The 15,936-nt window shown below is 34.1% G+C and overlaps 1 protein-coding gene and 1 pseudogene across 3 annotated transcripts in view; one reads left to right on the plus strand and one right to left on the minus strand.

Moving 5' to 3' along the window:
• Positions 1-15,936, minus strand: part of LOC111147342 (neuroligin 1) — a 760,181-nt gene that overhangs the window by 521,183 nt on the left and 223,062 nt on the right. For both annotated transcript variants that reach the window (XM_022503342.1, XM_022503350.1), the window contains one exon: positions 9,854-10,006. In XM_022503342.1, coding sequence (XP_022359050.1) covers positions 9,854-10,006 — 153 coding nt within the window. The remainder of the gene's footprint in view (positions 1-9,853; positions 10,007-15,936) is intronic.
• Positions 2,630-3,809, plus strand: LOC111147354 (annotated as a pseudogene). The gene has a single exon (XR_002640619.1). The product of XR_002640619.1 is annotated as a heterogeneous nuclear ribonucleoprotein A1-like (transcript).

Raw genomic sequence — 15,936 nt, forward strand, 5'->3', positions numbered from 1 at the left:
TTATTCCAAATGACTGATCTTAATACCTCAAGAAAATCATAAACCACATACTCCCAACTTCCTCCCAGAACTAATAAAAAACAAACAAAACTCCTTTTTAGATGACTAAGAGCTTAAATAAGGCCATATTAATAACATGGAAAGACAAATAAGGAGACATCATAATACAGTAATTTATTGTGGTCTATTATATTGGCCAGTCTCTGCAATAATACAGATCATATTGATTCACACTCCTTCAAAACAGGAATTCAAAAGAGCTCTCCATAATACTGGTTTGATTCATTCCATTATTAAGAGATGTAAGATAATTAGAAGCAAAATAAGTCATTTAAATAAGCAGCTGTGGTAAAAATGCAAAATGCTGGTTTGATTCATTCTATTATCATTCATTCCACTATTGGCAAAATTTCTACATTGCTTTTTATATAAAAGACAGATTCCCATAGTCACCTTAGTCAGCCAAGGCTCAGCTGGTCCCTCAATCTTCTGTGAGCAAAGTATCTGTCTTATTCACCTCTACCAAGCATCTCACTTTAATAAGGCACAAGCCATGTTTTTTGTATCCTTAGCAGATTTTCAACTTTGATCAAAGTCTAGGACTGCTCAACACACTTTCTGAAATGCAAATCTAATCATGTCACTTATCTGTTCAATGTTCTATCATTGTTTCTCATTGTTCTTAGAAGTCCTACATCTTTAACGAGATTCTGCATGACCTGCTGTCTGTTTTCAACCTTATCTGGCATGGCCTACCCCTTAGTCCAAGCAACCCAGCCAGGTTCGCTCAGCTCCTTTAACACATCGAACTTCTCTCTTTCTCTGGCTTTTACCCAGATTTTCCTCTGTGCCTAAAACTCAGCCTCACCCTCCACTCAATGACCACATTGGATTAAAACCTACTGACTGTTTGGATTCACATTAAATCCATTCAACAAATATTTTCTGAGCAAATCTCATATGTCAGGTACTGTTTTAGGTTCTGGAGAACCAGACAATAATAAATCAAACAATCCAAATATAAATAGGAAATAATCAGGTATGATCAATGTAATGCAAAGAATTTTTTTTAAAAAGCACATGACTTGTGACATGGTGGCTCTTGTTAGATTGGTTGGACATGAATGGTTGCTCTGAGAAAAGATGTTCAAGCCAAGGTTAGAAGGACAGGAATGAGTCCCAACACAGCTTTGGGCCAGGCAAAGGGAACAGCAAGTATAAAATATTTAAAAGGGAATGAGTTTGGTGTGTATAAAGAACAAAAGATGGCTGGAACTGAGATGTAGAGCATTTTGAGATGAACTAAGATACAGGTACAAGAGGAACAGACAAAGAGATAAAGATACATGATACAGATTTATGAAAGGTTTTGTTAGATAGGTCAGGGAAGGAGTTTGAATTCTATTTTAAGTGACTAATGGAAAGCCAGTGGAGGGTGGTGAGCAGAAAAGTGAGCTGGTATAATTTACACTGTAAAAAGATAATCTGATTTTGCTGTATGGAGAATGGATTATATGTATGGAGCAAAAATGAAAGAGGAAAATCACAGAAGTTCAAGGAGACTCGGCTTAGTTTGGTAAAGGGGGAAATGGAAAGAAGGAGGCAGATCCAGGATGTATGTTGGAACAATTCAGTAAGAGAAGCTGAACTGGTTACTGAACATAGAGGAGAGACAAATCAGGAAAAATCTACACTTTTTACTTGATCATCCAGAAGGATGGCAGTGTCAGTGCCATTAGTACAGTACTGTGTTGAAGAGAAGACTGACCGGTTAGAAGACTGGCTTCACCACTCAATGCCACCTGACCTGTATGACTGCAAATAAGTCCCTTAACCTCTCTACTCATGTGTTTCTGCACTTACAGAACTGGGAAAATAACAAGTCTACCTCATAGGGTTATTGCGGAAATTTAATAATGCCAATAATATAGACTGCTTAATACAGCTTTTGGAATACAACAAATCCTCAATGAGTGTGGTTACTATTATTATTGCTCTTGTTGCAGTTATTATAACAATCTAGATGTGGAAGATAATGAAATACACACCTGTGAAAATTAACATGTTTTAGCCACTAAAGTTGAAATATTCATTAGATAGCCCCATGGAGGTGTTGATAGGCAGAAGTATATAAATCTGGGGGCACCTGGGTGGCTCAGTGGGTTAAGCATCTGCCTTTGGTTAGATCATGATCTCAGAGTCCTGGGATCCAGCCCCATATCAGGCTCCCTGCTGAGCAGGGAATCTGCTTCTCCCTATGTCTACCCCCCCCTCCCCAGCTCATGTGGGCATTCTTTCTCTCTCTCTTAAATAAATAATAAAATCTTTTTTTTAAAGTATATAAGTCTGAAGTTTTGAGGAATAGGCAGTCCTGAAGATACAGTTTTGGAAGTCACTTACAAAGAGATGGCATTTGGAGATTTAGAGCATTGCATGAAGTCCCCTGGGGAGACACTGAAAAGAGGAAATGGAAGGGAGCCAAAAATTCTGCTTAATGGCATTTCAACATTTAGAGATGGGGTAAGAGGAGACGGAGGGAAGGAGGGTGAGAAGGCACAGACAGTGAGGTAGAAAGTAATCCTGGGATGATGCCAAGAACAAGCATGTTAAGAAGGGACTAGTTAGATACGTTCGTTAGATTACTCCTTTCTGCCCGTGGACGCCGCCGAGTAAGCATCGTTAAAGTCTCCCCTCCCACCGCCGTCATGTCTAAGTCAGAGTCTCCCAAAGAGCCTGAACAGCTGCGGAAGCTCTTCATCGGAGGTCTGAGCTTTGAAACAACCGATGAGAGTCTGAGGAGCCATTTTGAGCAATGGGGAACACTTACGGACTGTGTGGTAATGAGAGACCCAAACACCAAGCGCTCCAGAGGCTTTGGGTTTGTCACATATGCCACTGTGGAGGAGGTGGATGCAGCCATGAATGCAAGGCCACACAAGGTGGATGGAAGAGTTGTGGAACCAAAGAGGGCTGTCTCAAGAGAAGATTCTCAAAGACCTGGTGCCCACTTAACTGTGAAAAAGATTTTTGTTGGTGGCATTAAAGAAGACACTGAAGAACATCATCTAAGAGATTATTTCGAACAGTATGGGAAAATCGAAGTGATTGAGATCATGACTGACCGAGGCAGTGGCAAAAAGAGGGGTTTTGCTTTTGTAACATTTGATGACCATGATTCTGTAGACAAGATTGTCATTCAAAAATACCATACTGTGAATGGCCACAACTGTGAAGTAAGGAAAGCGCTCTCTAAGCAAGAGATGGCTAGTGCTTCATCCAGCCAAAGAGGTCGAAGTGGTTCTGGAAACTTTGGTGGTGGTCGTGGAGGTGGTTTTGGTGGGAATGACAACTTTGGTCGCGGAGGAAACTTCAGTGGTCGAGGTGGCTTTGGTGGCAGTCGAGGTGGTGGTGGATATGGTGGCAGTGGGGATGGCTATAACGGATTTGGTAATGATGGAAGCAACTTTGGAGGTGGCGGAAGCTATAATGATTTTGGCAATTACAACAATCAATCCTCAAATTTTGGACCCATGAAAGGAGGCAATTTTGGAGGCAGAAGCTCTGGCCCTTATGGTGGTGGAGGCCAATACTTCGCCAAACCACGAAACCAAGGTGGCTATGGTGGTTCCAGCAGCAGCAGCAGCTACGGCAGTGGCAGAAGGTTTTAATTACTGCCAGGAAACAAAGCTTAGCAGGAGAGGAGAGCCAGAGAAGTGACAGGGAAGCTACAGGTTACACCAGATTTGTGAACTCAGCCAAGCACAGTGGTGGCAGGGCCTAGCTGCTACAAAGAAGACATGTTTTAGACAATACTCATGTGTATGGGCAAAAAAACTCGAGGACTGTATTTGTGACTAATTGTATAACAGGTTATTTTAGTTTCTGTTCTGTGGAAAGTGTAAAGCATTCCAACAAAGGGTTTTAATGTAGATTTTTTTTTTTTGCACCCATGCTGTTGATTGCTAAATGTAATAGTCTGATCATGACGCTGAATAAATGTGTCTTTTTAAAAAAAAAAAAAAAAAAAAAGAAGGGACTAGTTAACTGTTTCCCACACTATGGAGAGATCAAATAAGATAAGAACAGAGAAGTGGCCAGTGGAATTAACAAACTGGAGGTCCTTGGGAATCTTGATAAAGGCTTTCTCAGTAGAATATAAGAAATCGAAACTTGAGTGTCACTTCCTTTGAGAAACCTTTTCTGAGTGTCTAGAATAGGCTAGCACTTGTCATTTCTCTAGTACTTATCATCCAGGTAATTGTAAAGAAAGTTGACTTTGCATTAAATCATTATCTATGTAAAAGATATCATTTGTATAATTATTAATTTAATTTCTCTCTTCCCTAACAGCTACTAATTTACTGGATGGCAGGGATCATGCCTATCATGTTTTTCACATTATCCTTAATAACTAGTAGAATGCGTGATATATAATATTGCTCAGTTTATATTGAATGAATGAATAAATCAATGAATGACCACATGACTGTACCAAAAATACATTTTGGAAAAAAAAAAACAACTTCTTTTAATTAACACCTACATTAATTGACGTGCTTACTTTCAGTTTATTTCTAAGTTGGTGGCATAACTAAATAATTGCTTTTATTGCAAACCACCTGATATCATTTGGAAGGAAGCAGATAAAATAATGAAAAAATAGTCTACTTTGCCCTGTAACATTATTTGTCTTAAGTTTCTTTATTCCAAAAGATAAACGATATCGCTACTCCAGTAGCTCATTTTAGCAGTCCATCTAAAATTGATTACCATCCAGCCCTTATTAAAACCCAGTTGGTGTAAGATATTTGAGAAAATAAATCTATGGACCAAGTTAACTGTCCATTGCTTTCAATTGGTTTTTAGCTCTATCCTATTATAAGTGAAATCACCAAATATCTTCCTTGAATTGCACTTGGTTAAGTCTTTTGAAATGACATTATAGAAATTGTGGGCATTTATTATTATGTCCTTGGCTTTTACAGAGGGTTAATATAAGTAATCATATCTGCATTTCCTAATGACATCAAAACTATCACATGGTTTCATATTGTTCATTGTTCCAAATAAAAACAAGCCATATGATAAATTTTGCTAAAGTATACTGAGAAAAAGCTCTGCATTTTTTATTGATTCATACGTAACAATTATGAAATTCAATTCACTATGCTTTTTATCCTTCTTCTAGGAAATTGAGATATATATTTATATCCAATACCAATGCATGTTCATGGCTTAAGTTCCTGTATCCTTTCTCTATAGTATATGTATTCCTTTATGCAATTTATTTATATGTGTGCTTTTGTCACAAATTATCTCTACTTTTTTGAAGTAGAAAGAGTATGAATAAATAAAGGGAAACTGAAAGAAAGTGCTTCTCTCTTCCCTTCAGTTAATCCCAGAGATAAATTGCTTTTCATGATCTCATTCAAATAAAACCAATTCCATGAAGACATTTTGACTTGTCAAAGACAGCTTGCCTCCATTGTCTACCTCCCAGGAAAACATTTGGAACATCATATAAAATTAAATATCTTATTATATACTACTCCCACATATATGGTCACATTTAAAGATTTTTATTTGTCTGTTTTAGGACTTAGAGCCAAACAGAAATTAAAACAATGCAAAAAAAAAAAAAAAAAAAAGATACAGCAAATACCAAGAATAATGACAAAACATTGTGCCACTTCAGAAGTTAATATGCTTTTCTTTTTAAATCATAAGCATTACCTAGACTTTACAAATCTCCTTGCTGCTGAACTGCTCAGATTCAAATATGGGGAAAAAAGCTTGTTTTAAATGATTTAGCCCTGTATGGAATTATAAAGTAAGCTAAAGTGTAATTCTTCAAATATAAGTAGATGAACTTCAACTTTTTTTTTTTTTTTCCCAGAGAGGGGTGGTATAGCCACTGGATTATTAAGTATAACACTAGACTCCTAAAATTTGCCAAATCACATGGGCTAGAATTATGAACACATAATTGTCTCTAAAATATCCATATCAAGATAAAAGTAACATTAAATTTCCATCTGATAAAAGTCTTGTTTGCCTAAATTAGTTCTTAACAGTGGTATAAAACTTTTTCATTTTCTCTAAAAATAACTATTAACTTCATTCTAAATTTAAAGAGGCAGTTGAGACACATTTTTAATGCAAAATTAGTTCATGCATTTTTTTATCGTTTTTGAGATTTGAAAACATAATGTTTGGATAGTTTCTATTTTCAAAACTGTTAATTGCACAATATCCCATCCTAATGGTGAGCAATTTATTTCTTACTTCCTTCCACTTCTTGTCCATAAGCACATATATTTATCCCATTTGCAACAATAATATTCAACATTATTTCCCTCCTTTAAGGGCATATAATCAAAACATTTCTCCCTAAATTTCCATTATGATAGTTTTATTAACTATGTGATGTAATTTTAAAAATAATTCTGTTAACAATTATGTTTTAATGTATTTTTAAAAACTGTGTAACAATATGCTAAATAAGAGAGGATGGAGGGTTAAAACTGGCTGAGGAAAGAGAATGTATACAACCAGAAGTGAAAGAAAGTCTAAATGTTCGCTGGATGGATGAGCCTGAATGAGATACAGTTACAGAGACCGCTCAGATAAAACAGGGGAAGTGAGATTAGCAGGCAGTGCCCTGTACCCCCTTTCCTTTTTTCAACCTTATTAGCAGCTTTCTTTATGATCACTAATAGCATTTCCAATATTATAATAAGGGAAGTCTATGTCACCACTCTAAAGGAAATCACAAAAGGTCTCAGTTGACCAACTAACTCCCACCTGTTCCTAGGTTCATCAGAGCAATACTGTAATAGGAGATAATTTTTCTTCTATATCACTTCTACTTTGCAGTGAACAAATTTTTTTTCAACATGAAATGCTTTAAACTGGAATCTTGCCTCTAGATAGCTGTATAAATTTTATTACTAAAACATTATCACATTTTTACTTATTGCTAATACAAACAAACAAATAAAGCCTGCAATATTTCTCCTCTGGGATGGCAAATTCAAATCAACATGAATTACATTACCTGTTTCAGACATCTTGATTTTTTTCTGTCAATCTTCAGAGAGCAATGGTCTTGTAATTAGACAAATTGTACATTGAACCCTCAAATTCATATTCTTTACACCAAAGCATCCAAATCAAAACACATCTCAGGATTTCTTCTGATGTGGGACCAAATCTTATTTTCGACTCTTTTCCAGCACTTGCCCAAATGAAAACTAAACAGCAATACTTTTGGATCCCATACCCAAGAAACCTTGGCTTACCTTGTTACTGTTAGACAAATTATTAACAACAGCAAGAACCCTATAGTCTTTATTGTTGTCAGATGAGCTGTTCTGGTTGTGGTATACCACACATGCAAAGTGTGCTGAAACAAATGTTTCAATTAATTTATTTCTCATGAATTAATTCATTTAAATATATTTCACAAGGCCAAATACACATTTGAGGAACAAAGTGACCAGATACATACATCTCTTCCAGAACTAGGGTTCCAAGATGCACCTAAAAATGTTCACTAACAGAGTTTTGTACTTTATCATATTGAGAGGTCTAGAAAGGACACCTGGTCCTTAATGCTGGTTATCAGGATATGATATGTTTAAGAGCAACAAAGGAGCAAACTGTAAGTTAAATCCTAAATTGCAGTAGAGCAGAACAAATATTGAGCTATTACTAAGAAAATCATCCATCATCAACACCAACTCTGCTTGCCATTATACAGACCAAGCAATTGACTGATTTCTTCATTTTTTAGTTATTGACTCTGTTTTCCTGCAATTCAGTCATCCAGGGCGTGGTATTTAGGGATAGAATATGAACATAAATATAGGATTCAAATTGGATTGAAGTCAGGTCCTTGTTAGTTATACATAAAAAATGGGCTTTATTTTTAAGGTTTGTTTATTTATATTTATTAAAATTTATATACTTTATTAAAATAAATATAAGGTTTATATTTATTTTAAAAAGCTTTATTAATGCAACAATTCATTTTATGGAATCTTACTTCATATGAGTACAACTACTAATGGAATGAGGCAACATAAGAAGGTCTGGCTAAAAGACTTTTTTTGATAAAATAAATACATATGATTAAGTGGATGGTCAAGTCCTTGAAAACACTGCTGTACAGAATGTGGCATTTAATTTTAAATTTTCAATTGGCAAACTAGTCACTGCTTCAGGATTTTTAACTAAAAAATTTCAGAAAAATATGAGAATAATATTAAAGCCACTAAGCTATAAAGAATACTATAAATAAAATTAAATATATTAAAATATTGAAAATTCTCACTTTAAAGTCTTGCATAAAAACCAAATGACAACACTGATATTTAAAATTAAGAAGATGATTATGAACATCTCTTCATACAACTTTCCAATATACAGTTTTCCTTGATGGGAAAACATTCATGCTTGCCCACTGAAATTGTAAGAACATCTGAAGCAATGCCTGATCAGACACTATTTGGAACTAAAGTGTACTTGAAAAATGTTACAGAAATATTTTACACCTACATTTGCCATAGTATATCCATTATCCACCACATTCCAAATTCGAAATAACAAAGTAGAAACATATCAAGATTTCACTTTGCGTTGCTAAAATATCTTCTTCCCCAAGACATACAAACTTGATCGACAAAAGCTATTGCTTTTTTTTTAAATATCTTAAGATTGACATGAAAATAGGCTTATAATTACATAGAAGTAACTAACACTGAAGATGAAAAATAACTGCTACTCAAAGAGCAAAATATATGATATGAACAATTACTATAAAGGAAAACGTAAATTTTTTTTTAAAAATCTTTCAGAGATTAAAAGTGTGAGGTGCCCTTTTGTTACAAATAACAGCATAAATTATATGCCTTTAAAAAGTATATAGTATAAGAGTCTGAAAACAATTAAGATTAAAAAGATGAAATCTTTTGTGATAAATGGTACTCTGTCAGCAAATACTCTTAACTAAAATACCATAATATAAGTGTCTTATTAAATGATAAAGTAATTTTAGTCCCATAATTATGGCAATACTATAAAAATAAAATTATACAAGTAGAATATCAAGTTTACCTTTTAATAACGGGTTATTACATAAAACAATATGCCTATTTCAGAGTACTTGATATTTTACAAATAATATTTCCCTATAATTTTCTTCAAAACCAAGGATATCCAATTTGATTTTGTTTTACATGTGTATACATTATTGACTTGAACTCTTTATCACCTTATAAAATCAATATGTTTTCCAAATCAAATAATTCAGTGCAAATACATTTAGATAAATATTTCTAATTATTACCTGACAAATCTTTTAAAAACCCAAACTTATACCACAATGACAGAAAATGTTTTCACAAAGCCAGTTCATACGCATATTCTCGAAGAGACTTATAAACTTGTTTTTAAACTCATGTCAAATTTCAGGCAATTTTATGGCATTGTAAAAAAAAAAAAAAAAAGTGGAAGGAAAAATTTGTCCAGGGACTAATTCTTCTTTAGAAAGGCCCTGGAATTGTTGCCTTTCACAGGGCTATCAAGTGAAACCAGGGAAAACATCACTCAACAATGTGAATAATTTCACTATCTTTTTCCTTCAAATTTTAAAATCAACCCTACCTGTCTTCCATCAAGTAATTTATGAATACACTTACAGAATTTATTATGAATATCAAAAATTTTGGTTCAAACAAAGTCAACAAGCATAGACATGAGTGAAACAAAGCAAAGAAAACAAAACAAATAAAAACAAAACTACCACATACTTCATGGATTAATGGTGAAAAGAAAAGAAGAGATTTCTTACCAAGCACCCCAAGTCGATAGTTGACTGTGATGACGATCACATTGCCATAACTTGCCAAGACACTCCCATCATATAAATTTCCAGTACCTTCCATATATGAGCCACCATGGATATACACCATCACTGGTTTGGGACCCCCACTGTCCCGAATATCTGAAAAACAAATGGTTGGCAAGTGTTCTTATCCTCAAAAAACACACATAATGAAGCAGAGAATACATTTTCCATTTTAGGGACAAAAGAGAATGATTTTAATATAGTTCTTCAAATTGCTGTTTTGTTAAAGTGTTTCTTCAGCAACTCATATTAAAGCTACTGTGAAAAGAGCAATAGGTATTCACTATTTTCTAGCCAAAAATTTTGTTTAAAATTATAAACTGAATTACAAAACTTGGACATATTAAAAATGGGTGTGAAGGGGCGCCTGGGTGGCTCAGTGGATTAAGCCTCTGCCTTCAGCTCAGGTCGTGATCTCAGGATCCTGGGATCGAGCCCAGCATTGGGCTCTCTGCTCGGCGGGGAGCCTGCCTCCTCCTCTCTCTCTGCCTGCCTCTCTGCCTACTTTGATCTCTTTCTCTCTCCTTCTGTCAAATAAATAAATAAAATCTTTTAAAAAAAAATGGGTGTGAAGTTTCGTGCTTTTTGATTGATTTCTAAAGTGACTGTAGAACAAAAAGGAGGAATGACAATGGGTCTTAGAACTAGTTTTTTTTTTTTCACTGTCATAGACCTCATATGGAATTTATGAGCCATAGGCTAAGGACAATGTTATCACTGCTATTGTGAATAAAACACTCTGGTTCTCCATTTCTTATTTACCATAAAGGTTTTATTGAATGCATCATAATTATATTAAATAATTTATGCTCTAATTTGTGAACATAATTACGACACCGTGTTTTAGGTTCCAAAAGTTTCATTTCACTACTCAAGTACCAACTGGTAGATGAATGTTTAGGCTGTATAGTCTGCACTTTTGTTGTTGTACGTAGGGTACTGTCACTTCAATGGTGTTTATTCGTTAAGTCTGGGTTATCTCCTCACTCCACCAACCCTGCCCTCTGGAAGAAGAAAACAAACTAAATTATATTTTTCATCTCTTTGTGTAACTCCTGTACTCTTCCTAGTCCCATTTTGGCTCTATGATTTTGTCATGTAGACATAAAATAAAATACAGCTAAGACCAGGTATAAAGTACCCAATTTTAAGGATGATGTTAAAGTGACTTCAACAGCTCTGACTTTTAATCAATTGTGTTTGCTTTTCTAAGATACTTTCCCCAAATTTTGTAATTTTCAATAAGGATCTAGAAATAATATATAAGGGAACCATAAGATAATTTTAATTGGTATTAAAAATGCCCTAATTTCTAGAGAGGTAGGTACTTCACTTTATATTGGCATGGTTTTAACTAATATTGAAATATTATATATGTATGTATATGATTATGAATACATACATACACACATCAAACATTACTGTTCTATAATAGCCCATTATGTCTTTTACCCACAATTGAAACTAAATTAGATTGAGTGTATTTTCTTTTTGTTAATGACAATATTAAAAAACACCATTTAAGGGGCGCCTGGGTGGCTCAGTGGGTTAAGCTGCTGCCTTCGGCTCAGGTCATGATCCCAGGTCCTGGGTTCAAGCCCTGCATCGGGCTCTCTGCTCAGCAGGGAGCCTGCTTCCTCCTCTCTCTCTGCCTGCCTCTCTGCCTGCTTGTGATTTCTCTCTGTCAAATAAATAAATAAAATCTTTAAAAAAAAAAAAACACCATTTAAAAGTGTAGATTTGTTCCTTTGTTTTTGGCATTTTTTATCAAACTTAAATCTCCTACATCTTTGCAACTGAGGTTTCAGCTTTCAGAATGGACTAATATAATATAAACTCATTGAAAAATCTGGTCATTATTTAGATGCTGCTTTACATTTCCTATGAAAAGGGTGAATAATATAAATGCCTCAACTTTTCTACTGCTATAATAGTGATTTCCTTAAATTAAAAATCCTTTTAGGATGAGAAATGGCAGCTCAACTCATTTGTCCAGATTTTCAAGTTAGGAAAACAGCTCACTGCAGAATTCAGAGACTTTTTTAAAAGCCTATTTTAAATTTAACTTAATACCAGTATATAAATTTACCATAATCCCCTTCTTCCTCTCCAAGAGTGTACTTGAGAAGAGTGTCTTATTTTTAAGTGGTAAAAGGAGGATACTTTGACATCAAAACTATCAATTAGACACAATTACATTTAGAAGGAAAACTTAAATTTATGTTCTCCTTAAATCCTTAGGAGGGAAAATGGTATTCACTCATTTGTAAAGATGTGGGGGCTTGAGGAGATGTTAGGCTTACACAGAGAAAACAAGAAATTTTTAACTATCTTCCATTTTTAAATGTCTGTTTGCTACATACGGTTTTAGCTTATTTTTCTAGGATGGCTGGCACCGAAGAAGCAGTAATAAATTATTAAACTGAAATCATTAACTGACTGTTCACAGCAGACACTGTACTCTGCTAATTGTATGCTTGTAGGTAGCACAGAGGGAGGCTGTTTCAGAATTCTTCTTTAATTAAAATTACATAGAATTACAAAGCACCAACTGTGAACTGTAATGAAATCTTGGTAGAACCATTCTGTTCACCTGGAAAACAATACAGGCACACATTGAGACAACTTGCCACATTTTATATCTAATAACAGAATGAAGTGGACATCGTCAGGAAACACTGAAAATATGACAATACATCCCACGAGCTATTTTGAGTGGTATCTCTTTATTTTTCTTTGAAAAATTAGACTTGAAAGAATTAAGAATAGTTTGGGCTGATTCTAATTTCCAATTTGTCTTTTCAAATTTCTCAAAGATTTCAACGTTGTCTAAGAACTTAATATACCAAGCAGTTCTTTTCTGGAACGTTATGTATGATTCTAGTCCTATGTTCGGAACGATATTTCTTTTTGCTTTAAGTAATCCTGAAGCTTATGCTATATGGGGTAATTATCAAAATTTTAGGGGCGCCTGGGTGGCTCAGTTGGTTAAGCAACTGCCTTTGGCTGGCTTAGGTCATGATCCCAGGGTCCTGGGATCCAGCGCTGAGTCAGACTTCTTACTCAGCAGGGAGCCTGCTTCTCCTTCTCCCTCTGCCTGCTACTCTACCTGCTTCTTCTCTCTCTCTGTCAAATAAATAAATAAAATTTTTAAAAAAGTCACATTCATGAAAATTGCCAAATTTTGATACTAATTATCAAAATAAGTAAAATTCTTGCATATAACCACCTTTAAAATTGCTAATAAGTTTGGAAAGATGTCATATTTCTATTACAGGATAATTGGAGTTCTATTTATGATAGTGGTTTTATCACAGGGGTCTAACCTAGACTTTATTTTCTTCATAGTATATAGGTCTTTTTAATGTAAATATAAATAGTAAATAGTTCAAATATAATAGTATAATAATATATATAAACAGTGTAAATTATATCTGTATTTACTTTTATTTTAAAAAGACTGAATCTTTATAAATAATATATCAGATAGCCTACTATTGAATACCATCTGCTAATGTCATCATTTTAATAAAATTTTAAGAAACCATTATGTCTTTGGTGTAAATGTATTAGATGTACTTTAGTAATTTATGATGAATTTATTAGACCCAAGTCATCCCTCTAAATCTTGTCTCATATTTTTCTCTATAAATAAGGTGGATTTCACCTAATATTTCTGACTTTGCCTAAGCATCTGCTACTGACTTTACTAAAATCAAAACCACTCTCAGAGACTAAAACACTAGTTTAGGTACAGTAAAAATACAAAAGTTCGTAAAACATGTTTATATTTTCTGTTATGTGCATTTTTTAAGGCCTTGCCAAGCATCTAAGTCTCTGAAAAGAGTGGATGGTAAAGGGGGAAGTACTACACTGATGGTTATTTAGGGTAGGAAAGTATGTAGTTTTTCAAGTTAAAAAAGTAATAGACTTGGAATCTGAGTAGATAGCTCTATTTTAAATTTTAGTAACTATTTTATCTTCCTGATAAACCAAAATTTTAAGGCAATGTAGCAAATGTCAACAGATCTAGAGCAATTAGTGGGGATTTATTTGTGCTTGACAACCAGGGTTTGGGAATCACAACCCCCTTTAATGGTCTTAATGAATAATTATTAGTCACATAACTCCTTAAATATGCTTACTGGTTTCCTTTTCTTAAGAAAAAAAAAACTCATTAAGTCCTTAATTGCCAATAATTGAGAGTTTTTGGCATTTAATAGTTTTTAAATCGTGGGGTATTGCCTCAATTAAAATTTTCTCTGACATATTTCAAGACGTTTTTGTGTCCCCCTTTACTAATTCTACCAACCTCAGGTACCAACCTCATTCCAAACCAGCAAAAGAATATATAAGTGTTGGCTTAATATAATTTTTAGTTAAAAAATATATAAACATCTATAAGAGCAGTTTTAAAAGGCTATATTTAAAATATAAAATTGCATCTGAATATTGAAATATTAATATTAAGGTATTCCTAGCACAATTAAAAGAATTTTAAATATCTCCTAAATTCCCAAAATAAATTGGTAAGATCTACAGTGTTGCTTTGACCCATTTTTATCACTTCAGATTAGTCTTTTTGAAACTATGGAAATAGCCTATGAAATATGTACTTTTTGGCTATTATAAAACACAAATGAAAAGTGATAAAAATTGTGACTGGCCTAAAGATGGCAAAAGAATAACTAACGGTAAAGACACAGAGGAGAATTAGAAGTAATGAATAGTGCTCCACGAAGAAGCCTTGGGTTAGTTTAAGTGAATGAGGAGCACCTCCCAGTCAATATCCCTGATAGTCTCTGAGTTTAATGGCTGAGAAATCAAGTAAAGATTTCAGTTATCAGTGAATAATGGAGAATAAGTAACTTGACTTCTGACAAAAGTAAAAAGTAATTTGTCAAGTAGTTTATATTTGTGGTTTTACGTCTAGTGATGGTGATTCATAATTTGGAACAAATCAAAAATGAAAATTGGCCTTGGTTTTTATTCACACTCATGTCTACAAAATAATTGTAAAAGGAACTGAATAGATGATGGTCAGACTTTTCTACAAAGGATTTTTGTTGTTGTTGTTGTTGTTTTTATCCTGAAGAATATTTGAATTTATCTTTCTTGTCTTTGCTGTCTTAACAAGCATCCAAAACAACAGCACAGAGGAGTGGACTCAACTTGAACTGACTGCTCTTACATTCTATACTTCGGAGCATTTAAAAATACATATTGATTTGATAAGTTTTGTGACTGACTGGCTTAGTACTTAACCTGAATACTACCTGCCAATTTAAACAGGGGTTTTAGTACATTTTTAATGGCTATTTAAAAATGTTAAATGTGCTTCGAAAGAGGTCTGTAAAACAGATTCACATTTATGGGGTTTAGCTCGTTATGGTGGCTCAGAAGTATCTTTTGTAAACTTGTAAATGTCTTACTTGATGCTCAGCGAAGTATTTTTTAAATAGGAAAATTATGTATACTAACTTTGTGAGTTCTTTCAGAAAATTTAGAGTTTACAAAGCGACACACTAAGAAGTTCTTTATACTTAAGTATTATTTAAATAACAAATGTCTAGGAGTTAAGGATTTTCAAAGGGCTCAGCAAATCCCAAAGCCCCTAAGTGGAAGCAGTCTTCTTAAAGCTGTGAGAACACAGTCAACAAATGTCTCGAATGTTTGAAAACTTCTGATTTCCAACAATATTTTTAAAAAACACAATTTGCATTTTGATATTATAAGTTTATTTTTATCTATTTAGCATTCAAAATGATAACTCATGGACAGCTATAATGATTTATTTCAAATATTAATGACTGCTTTGTGTTTAATCTTTAATTCACTGTTGGGGTTCATGGTAAACGTATTTTTATTTTTTTTTAAAGATTTTATTTATTTATTTGACAGAGAGAGAGATCACAAGTAGGCAGAGAGGCAGGCAGAGAGAGAGGGAAGCAGGTTCCCCACTGAGCAAAGAGCTGGGTTCCGCTGGATCCCAGGACCCTGAGATCATGACCTGAGCTGAAGGCAGA

This window comes from Enhydra lutris, unplaced genomic scaffold, assembly GCF_002288905.1.
Source record: "Enhydra lutris kenyoni isolate GAN:26980312 unplaced genomic scaffold, ASM228890v2 scaffoldscaffold2, whole genome shotgun sequence".
Lineage (NCBI taxonomy): Eukaryota > Metazoa > Chordata > Mammalia > Carnivora > Mustelidae > Enhydra > Enhydra lutris.